At 34.8% G+C, this 12,248-nt stretch overlaps 1 protein-coding gene across 1 annotated transcript; it reads left to right on the forward strand.

Moving 5' to 3' along the window:
* The first annotated feature begins 11,473 nt into the window (after positions 1-11,473).
* Positions 11,474-11,851, forward strand: LOC150037709 (uncharacterized). Its single transcript, XM_090310988.1, has one exon. The coding sequence runs from the start codon at positions 11,474-11,476 to the stop codon at positions 11,849-11,851; it is 378 nt and encodes a 125-aa protein (XP_090167114.1).
* Positions 11,852-12,248: the final 397 nt, after the last annotated feature.

Raw genomic sequence — 12,248 nt, forward strand, 5'->3', positions numbered from 1 at the left:
TGTACTTACGAGCAATTTGTGAAGGGTCACCGCAACTGTTGACTGGTTATATCCAATAGACACAGAAATACATCTGTAGTGTGAAAAGTGCAGCTGTCGGTCTTTAGTGGAGTGACCGATAGTTAATGAATATTGAATAATTAATTAAAGTGAATAATTTAATTAAAGAATTAATTATTCAAGTACCATTGGAGTTTCAATCTACAAGTCCATAAGGTCCCATCTGTAGCTCAACAAGGATTATTGAGAATTAATTTTGAATTAATTTGAATTGTTTAATTTAATTGAGAGAATTATTTATATGTAATATAATTAATATAATGTATTTGATACATTATAATATAAAATTATTTGAGAGGAATTAAATATTTGAATATGATTCAAATATTAATTATATGGATGAGATTCATATAATTAAATTTAATATAAATTGAATTTATATTAAATACCATGTATTATTAAGAGAATTAATAACTATAAATTATATTGTATTTGATATAATATAAAAACTATAGATTATGTATTATATATGATATAACATATAATTCTCTCTCAGTTAATAACGTGGTTAGTGAGGTAGTTTTACGAGAGATTAATTTCTTCACAGAGGCTTTTTCTCATAAAGGCTGAAGGTATGCTGTGATTTTGATTGATCTGAAAAATCTCCTAAGAACTAGGTTTTTCTCAAAAAATTCTCTCTCTCTCCCAAAAAGAAATCAGAACCCACAACTCCTGAGGATTCTCTTTCCCTATAAAGAATACTGAGGTCTCTTTTATGGTGGTGTATTGTTCTTTAGTTCTTAGTTCAAGGGTTCGTGATTGTTTATGATCAACGTGGAGAGATTTCGTGAAGGCTTTGGATTCTTCAAGGGTAAGATTTTCCTTTTCCCTAATTTCTTCTGTTAAATGCATGCTATAATTTTTGTTTTGATGCATAACTTATGTACTGTAAATTTTGATTTAAGTAAAAATAAAATTTGGGACTGTTCCCGCTTCCGCTACGGACCTCACGGTTCCTTCAATATCTACACATTGTGATATTGCAAGGGAAGTAAACATATATGGTCTCTATGGCCCCCTAGCCTTCATTTTATTGACATGCACTACTCTGATATTGTTTCTCTTCTTTGCAAGACTTACAAAATTTTGAACTCGTTGGACATCAGAATCTTCATGCTTATTGCTTCAGCTATCTAGCATAAGCACAATCTTCTAGTTTTTGACAGTCATCTCGCCTAACACTAGAAGAAATTCGGGCTTTAATGTCGATTTTAAACCGACATTAAAGGGCTTAAAGATAGTGTTATTAAAGCCCTTTAATGTCAGTTTTCAATAACATAGCCTTCAATGTCGGTTGCAACCGACATTAAAGGTCTTCAGTGAAATTTCCAACCAACATTAAAGTCTGCGTTTTTTTTAAAAAAAATTCTTAACCGACATTGAAGCCTGAATCTGTCCGTTTTTTCTAAATTCCGTTGTCGAGTCCATTTTTTTGGTCAAAAAGTATAACATGACACATCATCATCGAACGTTGTGGCTATGTCATATTATTTATATATGGATTACAAATCTATTACATTTAATCCACAAATTCTGCTATAAAATTATAATTTAAAAGGTCATATAATAATCCAGCCTTTGAAAACACAAATTACAAGTAATACAAACATTATGAGTTTACTGTCCCTCTCTCCACTTGGTAAGTATGGATCCATTCATAATTCTTCTTGAACAGACCCCCCCAGCTTCAGTAGTGTCTGGTTATAGGCATCTTTGTCTGACAACTGTTGTTCAAAGGATCACAAACAAAAAAAGTTTAAGACAAAGGATCGAAAGTGAAAATGTGATTAGAATTCATGTGTTTATTGGGAATGTGTATAAATGATACATTCAAGGCAAAATTCTTTACTAGAGTTCCCAAGAAAAAGCATAAAGAGGTTGCAATACCAAATCTTTACTCTTTTGTTGCACCTGTAAAACAAGAAAACTCAATAGTTGAATAAATGAGAGTATCTTCTTTTTAAAACTGTGAGCCATTAACTAAAACTTATTAAGACTGTGAGTCAAACATTCTTTTAGTATATTTAATTAGCATAATGCACATGTTCTCAAGCCAATCAATCATTTAGTTCCTGCATCTATCGCTTAGCTCCAGCGGCCCATCGTGTAGCTCAATCGTTTAGTAAACGATCTCGCACATAGGCTATCGTTTAGCACTGACGCCTTATCGTCTAACGCATTCGCCTATCGCTTAACTTCATCGCGTATCGCTTAGCATTCCGTATTGCGTAGCGCGTCCGCTCATCGTCTAGCGCAACACAGCTATCGTCTAGCGCTCATGCCCATTGCGTAGAGCCATCGTGTAGTCTATCGCTTAGCACTCGTGCATCTGCTATACGATCATCCAGCGCCCGCCTACACGATCGTCTAGCACCCGCGCATCTGCTATATGATCGTCCAGCGTCCACGCATATTTACACGATCATCTAGCGCATCGCTTAGCTCCGCGCATCTGCTATACGATCGTCTACCTCATTGTTTAGCTTCCTGCATTACTACACAATCGTCCAACGCCAGCCTACACGATTGCCTACCTCATTGTGCAGAGCTACCCATTTGCTACACGATCGTCTACCTAACGCCTTGCGCTCAACATTTCGCTTTCACTGCTCTTGCTCACGCATACCCAACGCATGAGCAACTCTTGGCAACGCCTCTTGCCAATACTTCAACAAATGTATCATATACAATAAAACCATTAATCGAATCGAATTTCAAAGGCCATAGACACATAAAAAGTAGGCCCAAATCTAGGAGCAGAGAGACATATTGAAGTGAAACCGCAACTGGCTTTCATTGAGACATTTACACAAATAGTTGAGAGGCGTAACATAAGAACGAAAATTGCTGTGAGTTTAAGAGAGGAAAGAGAAGAAGAGCATACTGATCTGGACGAACGACGAACTTCAGATCGAACAACAAACGGCGACACACGGATCAACGCGTCTGCTCATCGTCTAGTGCATCACGGTTATCGTCTAGCGCTCATGCCCATCGCGTAGCACCATCGTGTAGTCTATCACTTAGCGCCCGCGCATCTATTATACGATTGTCCAGCGCTCGCATATCTGCTATACGATCGTCTAGCGCCCGCACATCTGCTATACGATCGTCCAACGCCCGCCTATACAATCGTCCAGCGCCTGTGCATATCTACACGATCGTCTAGTGCTGAGAGGAAAGTTGAGAGGCGTAACATAAGAACAAAAATTGCTATAAGTTTAAGAGAGGAAAGAAAAGAAGAGCATACTGATCTGGACGAATGACGAACGACGAACTTCATATCTTCAGATTTGGACTTCAGATTGAACGACGAATGACGGCACACGGATTCGGGTGACTTCAGATCCGGGCGATTAGGTGTGGCGGCATGGGTTGCATGACGAACAAGCTGCATGGAAGCCAGATCTACACCATGACAAACCTGAACGGGTTGCACGGCGACGCGGGTTACGCTACCCATTGGCAAGGGTTTGAAAAAGAGATGTGAGAAAGAAGAGGGTCTGAAAAGGGAAGTGTGAGAATGAGAGGAAAAAGAAAATAGGGGGAGAGTGAAGAGGGAAAAATGAAAAAAAAAATGGGGGAAAAATAGAAAATAGGGGGAGAGTGAAGAGGGAAAAATTAAGTGGGTCTTTCATATCGGTTTAAAACTGACATTAAAGGTACCCCTACAATGTCGGTTTAAAACCAACATTAAAGATCCACTTTTTTTAAAAAAAACAAAACCGACATTATACATCCGATTTCACTTTTTTCAACTGACATTAAAGGCCAAAATTCTTGTAATGTAACTTTAATCTCATTTGTTAAGCGGTAAACATGGTGGAATCTATGGATTGTCTTGTGGGGTAGGCTTCGGTTCAACTGCCTTGTCCTCTTCCGATAATTAATGAAGTTCCTTACTGGTCGACCCTTTCTCAAGGCTCATTTAAGTTGAACTCATATGCTGCTTTTTTGAATGGTGATGTTGGGACTATCGTCATTTTTTGTGACTCAAATGGGGATGTTATGTTGGTCTTGGAAGATCATTTTTGTTTGACAAGTTCAGTTGAGCTTATTGAAACCATTGACATGTTTAATGGCATTTCTAGAGCTCTTTGTGCCTGGTTTGTCTCCGCTTTAGGTGGAATTCGATTCTCTTATTCTTTGGAAGCTTTTGGTTGGGAAATCTAGTTATACTAATGAGGTTCAGGCTTTCGTTGACTCTATCCGTGATCTCTTCCATTGTTGGCCTATTCTTGGTTTCCTTCGGACTAATTGCAAAGGCAATTTTGTTGCTCATGAACTTGCTTCTCACACTCAAAGTTATGGTTTCTCGACTATCTGGCATGAAAGCCATCATCTTTGGATGGATTCTACCCTTTGTTTTGATTCTTTCTTTTTAATTTTTCCTTACTACTGTTGTAATAAAAAAGGAAGAAGATGGGTAATTTATTGTTATAAGTAAAGTTATTTTACTAAGAAAAAAAATCATGGAAAAATATTGTCAAAATGAGCCTTCTAGCTATCGAATTGTAGTTTATAAAATACTTTTATTTTGAATTGAGAAAAGGAGAATGAAGAAACAATGTTAATGAATTTCATGCAGATTATGGAAATGTGAAATCTTGATTATTAGATATGAAATTTCAACTCCACAACTCTTCTTTCACATGGCACCCTTTTCAAAAAAGTAAACATATTTTCTCCTTTTTCCTTTTTGGATCATATCCATCTATCAATAAAAATTAAACAATTAGTAGTATCTTATTGTTTGATTATCATGCTAAACAACCAAGCATATTTTATAATTACACTACTCAATCTCAAATCACAGTTCCTATTAGGTCACTTTCAACTCTATGTTATTTTTTTATTTATACTTTATTATTTAGATTATGTGACTATAAGCTTTATTAAATATTTTGTGATTAATTTATTGGTTAATGGATAGAATCACCCTCTCATGGTATTAAATTTTTATCAACTTATATATGTAAAAAAAAATTCCATAAAATATGAAAAAAAACAACAAAGTTCACTACTTTGAATATAATATAAATAATAAATATTGTAACTTTCTTTAAATGGGTAGAATTTTTTTACTAATTTAAATATTATTTTGATTTTATTTAGTATTTCTATTGACATTTCTTTAAAATTAAGATATCGATTATCAATGCCGACTTTTTTTTTTTATTGGAAATGTGGACGTCAACATTTTAAATCGAAGAATTATAGATAACATTAAAATTTAAAAGATAAAACAATAAAACAATAATATCTCTCCTTTTCTTAAAAAAAGAGTTACATAATAAAGTAAATCACTTGAAAGTATTGTTTTAAAACATCATCCTAAATTCCCTCCACTTTTTATCAGCCAAAAGAAAAAGAAATGCCTTTTGTGATCTAAATTCTATATTCACTCTACTTTTGAATTAGCAATATTATAATGTGGGTGCTATTAGTAAAGTAAAAGAAATTACTTTTACTAAATAAGCTACTTCAAGAAATGTGAACTTTATTGAATCAACTATATCCAAATGAATTAAAAGAAAAACATAAGAGAAAGATTATGGGTCCAAATACATAATTACCTAGTGTTTGTGGAGATATAGATTATTAAATTAAAGTTAGTTAAATGATTTCACATATTTTATTGGGATATGCAATGCTATAGAAAAAGAGAGTAAAAAAAAAGAGAGATTATGATTGGTATTATTGAGGGGGTAAGGAGTAAAAATAACTCAACAGACAAAATGATGATTAGCAACATTCCTCAATCTCCAAGTAAATGTAGCTTTCTAATTATCTTAATCAATAATTACTTTTTGCTTATAATTAATGCTCTTCCCACTTGTTTTATACCCTAATTTCCCATTTTTTCTTTCCAATAATGACCTCATGCATAGTGGATATTTTTGGCTTATTTATTTTCTAATATTTATTTTTTTAAAATGAGTTTTTTTATGTCTATTCTCTTATGGTATTATTAATTACTATTCATTGAATCAACGTAGCATATCATGTCATTGTTCATTTTCAAGACATTTAGGATAAATTATAAAAATCATAATATGGTAAAAGTTACAATTAGTCCCTCAAACTTTCAAGTAGTTGAGTTCTCAAACTTATTTAAGTGTTAAATTTGGACCTTAAACTTATAATAGTTATAAAATTAGACCTCTAAATGATAAAAATTGCGCTCTTGAACTTACACAATTGTTACAATTTCTACAATTATGTAAGTTTAAGGGTTAAATTTTAACATTTGTGCAAGTTTTAGGGCTCAATTTTTACAATTGAAACTTTGAGTGTATAGTTTGCAACTATTACCATATGTTAGGGGTGGTTTTTGTAACTTGCCTTAAAATTTACTATACGGATTATATAACATTACGGTTTAGAATAATGTAAATAATTTTTTTTAAAATTTTAAAGTGTTATGGGTGACTTTGGACCAAATGGTATAATTGACATTTAGAAATAACAAAGTAAAAAAAAATATGATTTGAGTCGAAAATGGCAACTAAATACTAAAATAAACCTAGGAGAAGGGGGTTGGTTTGGGCCAAGTCCAAGCTTGCGACCTCGGTTTTACCCCTAACCAAGACCGATCCTTGCCAAATACTTGATGGGATATGTTTTACGTATGCCCCAAAATTAACATTTTAGGCCCAAGCACATGACCCTATACTAAAGTCCTATGGAGAGGGGAGGAATGAAAAAAGTGTCATAAATAAGAGAATTCGCATTTTTTTTGGCGGAAAAAAGCTGAAGTTTTCAGATGTTTAACTATTTATGACAGTTTTAAAGTGTCACGAATTTTTTATATTTATTAATTGTCATTAAATATGGTTAATAATTAAATATTTTTATTAAAATATCTTGAAACCCTAATTTAAATCAATATTTCCACGCCCTTCTCGAGTTTGTACCCATCAGGCTGAAAGAACAGGGGTTCTCAAGAAATCTTTGCATCTTCCATTCATCAACACCGGTTGTCTGAAGCGTGTTTGCCGTATTCATCATCAACATTTTTAGCCAGGTTTCATCTTTAACACTAAGCTTTAAATCGTGGGTGTTTAGACTTCGTACTCAACGTCCTCCATCAGCATCGATGGTTTGACAAGTTGCCGGCGTTGATCTTCAGTGATCTTCATAGATATTTCTTTGTGTTCCTCATGCTATGCTCCTCACCGGCGTTGGTCTCCCTCTTAAAGTTTGCTTTTTTAATTTTTCCCCACTTTTTCCAAACTTTGTACACTCTCAAATTCAAACGCCAGCGGTAGTTTAATTCTTTCTCCTCACCGCTCCGTGGGCATCTCCAACCATCGAATAGACCAGTTCAACATCTGCAGTTGCGTCGATCAAAGCAGCTAAAAGAGTCAACTTTCTTGTGACTTAAAAGTCAAAATTTTGTTGTATCAAATCAAAACAATATTGGGATGCAGCTTCCAACGACCCTTAATTTCAAATTCAAACCCAAAATTTCATAACTTCTTCAACTCCATTTGGGTACTCTGCAACGAGCCAACGACTAACAACATGCCAATTGCGTCCATGATATTTCTTTCTTTTTTTCTTGTAAACTTCTATGGGTGTTTGGCTCAAAATGGCTTCCCCATAATCTATGGTTCCTCTATAACTGCAGGATCTAAACTTCTATGAGTGATACACATGCTATACTTGTCGCTGGCGTTGGTCTCCCTCTTTAAATTTGCATTTCTTGGTTTTTTTTAATATCACCACAGAAAGACTTTACTAACACATGTTATGAAGATGAACTTGGAGGGACTTCACTGCATTGTCCTGCAATCTCAAAATTGAAAATGTCAACTGACATGGACAAAAGTGAAATTTCTACTTGAGATGATTGTGAGGGCACATGGGTTAACAATTAAAAACTTATCATAATGTATTTAGTGGTATAAAACTTTTCATTCCTTTTGTTTAGTGGTTCACACTTTTAGGGCATACTCATCACTTTTGTTTTTTTCTTTTTAAATAAATTTCGTAGGTTACTGAACTGGAGAATGAGATTGCTTTAGGGACTTTGTTTTCTTGTTTTATTTAGTGTGCAACGTTACATAGACTAAAAATTCTTTTTCTATCAAACTATGTTCTTTACTGCTAAACGCATTATGGATTGTTTGTAACCAAAATTGTAATCTCTTTGTACTGTTTCATGACATTACTTACTGTTGAACCTAATTTCTATTCCTTTAGGTAGTCTAATCAGAATGTAACCTTTGTTTTTTTGTTAAACTATTAATTTTCTTCCTTAAATAAAAAAAAATGACCTAATTGTTGTTCATTGCATTTGTGAAGCTAGCGTTTAACTTATATATAATACACAGAATGTTGTCATTAATTGTGGGGGTTTTGTATCTCGAATTAATGTAGACACGGATAAAAAAAAGGAAGAGAAAATGTGGACCTATTAGGATGAATGCGATCACTCGTATCAGTAGTGAGGGTCGTAGAAGAGTGATAGATATAATGAACGAGGTCAACCAAATTGAGAGAATGCAACAATATTGAAGACTTTTATTGGAACATCTATGCGATTGCATGTCCCAATTATATATGTTGGTTGGAAAAAGATGCCACAAGGGTTGAAATATAAAATCTATGAACTCATCAAGGTAACAACATAATTCTACATTGATTATGACATAAATTGTTGTACATGGATTAACTCGTATCTTATGATGTATTTTATATAGGGTGGATTTGTAGTTGATCCTAGATCATAAAAGAGCTTAATACAAAATGTTGTGGGTTCAAAATGAATTGTTCTTTACTATTTTCGTCACTTCAAATCAATATTGACGACCTAATATATAATGCCATTTAAAGACTGTCTGGATAAATTGAAGTATCCTCCAATTGAATATTCATTTATTCGACCAGAGCATTGAAATGAATTCATCAATTCTCGATTTAAAAAAGAGTTTCAAGTAAGTATAACAACTAAGGTTCCTATTATTGAAATGTATCTATGTTTAGGAATAGACTAAAAGTTGACATTAATTTATCCGATTCCTAAGAAGGCTATTAACCAAAAGGGTCGAGAAAGATGCAAAACAAAAAAAACATATATAATCATCGAACATTCTGAAAGGGATATGCAAAACGAGTTGGTAAGACATAAATTATTAGTGCTTGGTATAGAGGTTTATATTATTTTATATGTTCATCTAATTTTGAAAAGTATGAAATATGTACAGGAATCATCTTCATCAAATGCAAATCCAATTGATCGATTCATCCTATTGAAAAAAGCTCGTACAACCCGAGATAGAATGATTCCTGATAAATAGACGAAGGAAGTGGTTGATCTTATAGTAAGTATTTAATACAAATATTATTTTTGCATGAATAAACACTAATCATATTCTTGTTTTTCTTTAATAGGATGAACTCTTGGCTACTCAAAAGGTCAATGATTCAGATGAATTAATAAGTGAAGATATACCAACCCAAGCATTGGGTACTAAAGTTCGACCAGGACAGATTCGAGGTGTGGGTAAATATGTCACAAAGACCAAATATTTTCATACCCCAGGAGGAAAGAAAAAGGTGGTGAAAAACAAGGACAAAGTATATATGGAAGAACAAGCGAGAATAACTGCACAGATTAAAGAGTTGGAGGAGGAATTGTTAACATAAAAAAGGTGTTGAATGCTATAAGAGTGATGAGTCTCTATAAGACTGATAACTTGTAGAATTACAAGTTATTGTAGCCTTTTACTTAGAATAATGAAGGTAGAAAAGAAGAATATGCCTTCTTGCTTAGAATTCATGCTAAATATCAAACTTGCGTTGAAGTATCTTGAAAACACTCGCTGATCGCATATCATGAGTTAGATTGTGCCAAAGTGTCTATTGGCAGTTGACCGCAGGAACTATCACATGCGTTGATCATCCAATGAGCAAACAAGTCGATCGCATGCCTCGGGATCTCTAAACCTATACTAGTGGATCTTCTAGAAAATATGCAGAATATTGACCATGATAGCAGTGCTGACATTTTCACCTACCGCGTCAGATGATGACGACTAATCAGAGCGGGAATCCCAACAATGAACTAGAGCTTTGACGCCATGAAGAAGGGAATCGAATTCAAGATTCAGGGATCTTGAGCTTCCTACGAGAGAAAATTCCATCTCCATTCTCCATCCTGATTCATCATTGGAGCTTCACCAGAGCAAGAGTCTGAGAGGGCCTTCTCCATTCACTCAACCATAGTATCACTAGTAGCCTTAGCATCCATATGTTAAGAGCAAGAAATTGTTATCAACTGCCCCTTCACCTTATCTCATTATCATTTCTGTTGTTGTATTGCACTTTTGTTTAAGAGATTATTCACTTTGTATTCAACAACTGAATTTATATCTTAATATCTTCATGTCTACATTCATCATCTTTTCTATCTTTGCTTGCACTTTATATTATCTATAAGTCATTAATCTTAACGTGGTAAGGGGGAAGGTTAATATCGTGAACTAAGTAGAATCTGCGGAAGCTATTCTTTTTGCTTAATGTATAGTTATTTAAATGCTTTCTTATGATCACTCATAGAGACAAATAGCTATAATTAGCCTCATGAGAGGGAAAACAATTGTGGAACTCGTTAAGCAAAGCAAGAAGTATTTCTAGAGATAGAAACAACCTTGCGCTTTTAGCAACTTCATTCACGCAAGATAGAGATATGACAAGTGTGGCTAGCCCACCAAGAGGTGTGCGATAATTGGAAGTTGTGAGTCAGAATAAATTCCTACGATAAAGCTTAGTGATGGGTATTAATCTTCTCCCAAACCTCGATTTCTCCATACGTTTTTCTTCACGTCAAGACTACTATTTTCTCCAATTTCTCTACGATATATCTCAAGAGTATCTCTGTTAGTTTAGCACTTAGTTAATCACATGCTTTCAACCCCATTCTTATAATTCTTAACTTCGTCGCATACTCATAATTATCTATCTTAATTGGTAAAAATCCCTACGTTTGACCTTAGGTCATCCTGAGAAACTCGCAATCAGGTTACACTTGTCCTGAGAACAAACTTGTGATTGGCGCATTCTTACTGCACTTAGACATACATTATTGATGTCACATAAGCGCCCTAGTGTAGTTCCTAATCAACACATATTTTTATTGCAACAAGTTTTTGACACCGTTGTCGAGGATTTGGCAACTAATTGTGTATTGGATTTTTGTGATTTTTTTACAGGCACCCTTTTGAATTCAAGTGTATTACGAGCGTAAGCAAAATGCTTCAAACAATATATGAGTAATGGGTACAGAACCCAAGCTCAATATTGAATCAGAATCGAAAGAACTTTTTGTCGCAGAGCTAGACAAAATCGTAACCGAAGAAGAAGGAATATGGCCAACAACAATAACAACTAGAACAATCAGGAGGGAATGAATGGTATATTGGGACAGGGACAACAAAACCATATCCTCCTTGCTGCTGACCGTAACATTCCAATGAGGAATTATGCGGCCCTGAATCTCTATGATTTCTCACTTGGTATTACAAGGTCAACAGTTGATGAGAATGCAAGGTTCGAGATTGAACTGGTAATGCTGCCGATGATTCAGAATGTTGGACAGTTTGGAAGGCTGCAACAAGACTCACATGCCCACCTCACTAGTTTCGTGGAAATGTGCAATACATTTTCCATTCAGGGCGTCACACCAGAGGGAATCCAACTGTCTCTCTTTCCTTATACTCTCTGTGATGAGGCTAAGAAATGGGCTCATTCCCTTGAACCAAATGAGATCATATCCTGGGAATAGTTGGTCGAGTGCTTTATGAAGAAGTCCCCCCCCCCCCCCAACCGTCAATGCAAGGAGACGACGGGATATCACAAACTTTGAACAAGGAGAAAAAAATCTTTAAGCTTTGCATGGGTGCGATTCGGGCGTCTTGTACGAAATTGCTTGCATATTGGCATCCCTGATTGTGTTTTGATGGAGACATTCTACAATGGGCTAAATAGAGCCACACAGGTAGTAACATATGCCTCTGCAGCCAGGGGATTCATGGACAAGGCCCATATAAAGGAAAAAGTGATTTTGGATTAGATATCTAGGAATATTGATGATTGGGTTGATGATGGTTATAGGAGTAAGAACGTTGATAAGAGAAAGAATGGCCACTATTACTTCCCTTCTTCAAACCATAGCGATCAAC

The sequence above is a fragment of the Benincasa hispida genome, chromosome 2 (assembly GCF_027475165.1).
Source record: "Benincasa hispida cultivar pf3 chromosome 2, pf3_genome.v1.1, whole genome shotgun sequence".
NCBI lineage: Eukaryota > Viridiplantae > Streptophyta > Magnoliopsida > Cucurbitales > Cucurbitaceae > Benincasa > Benincasa hispida.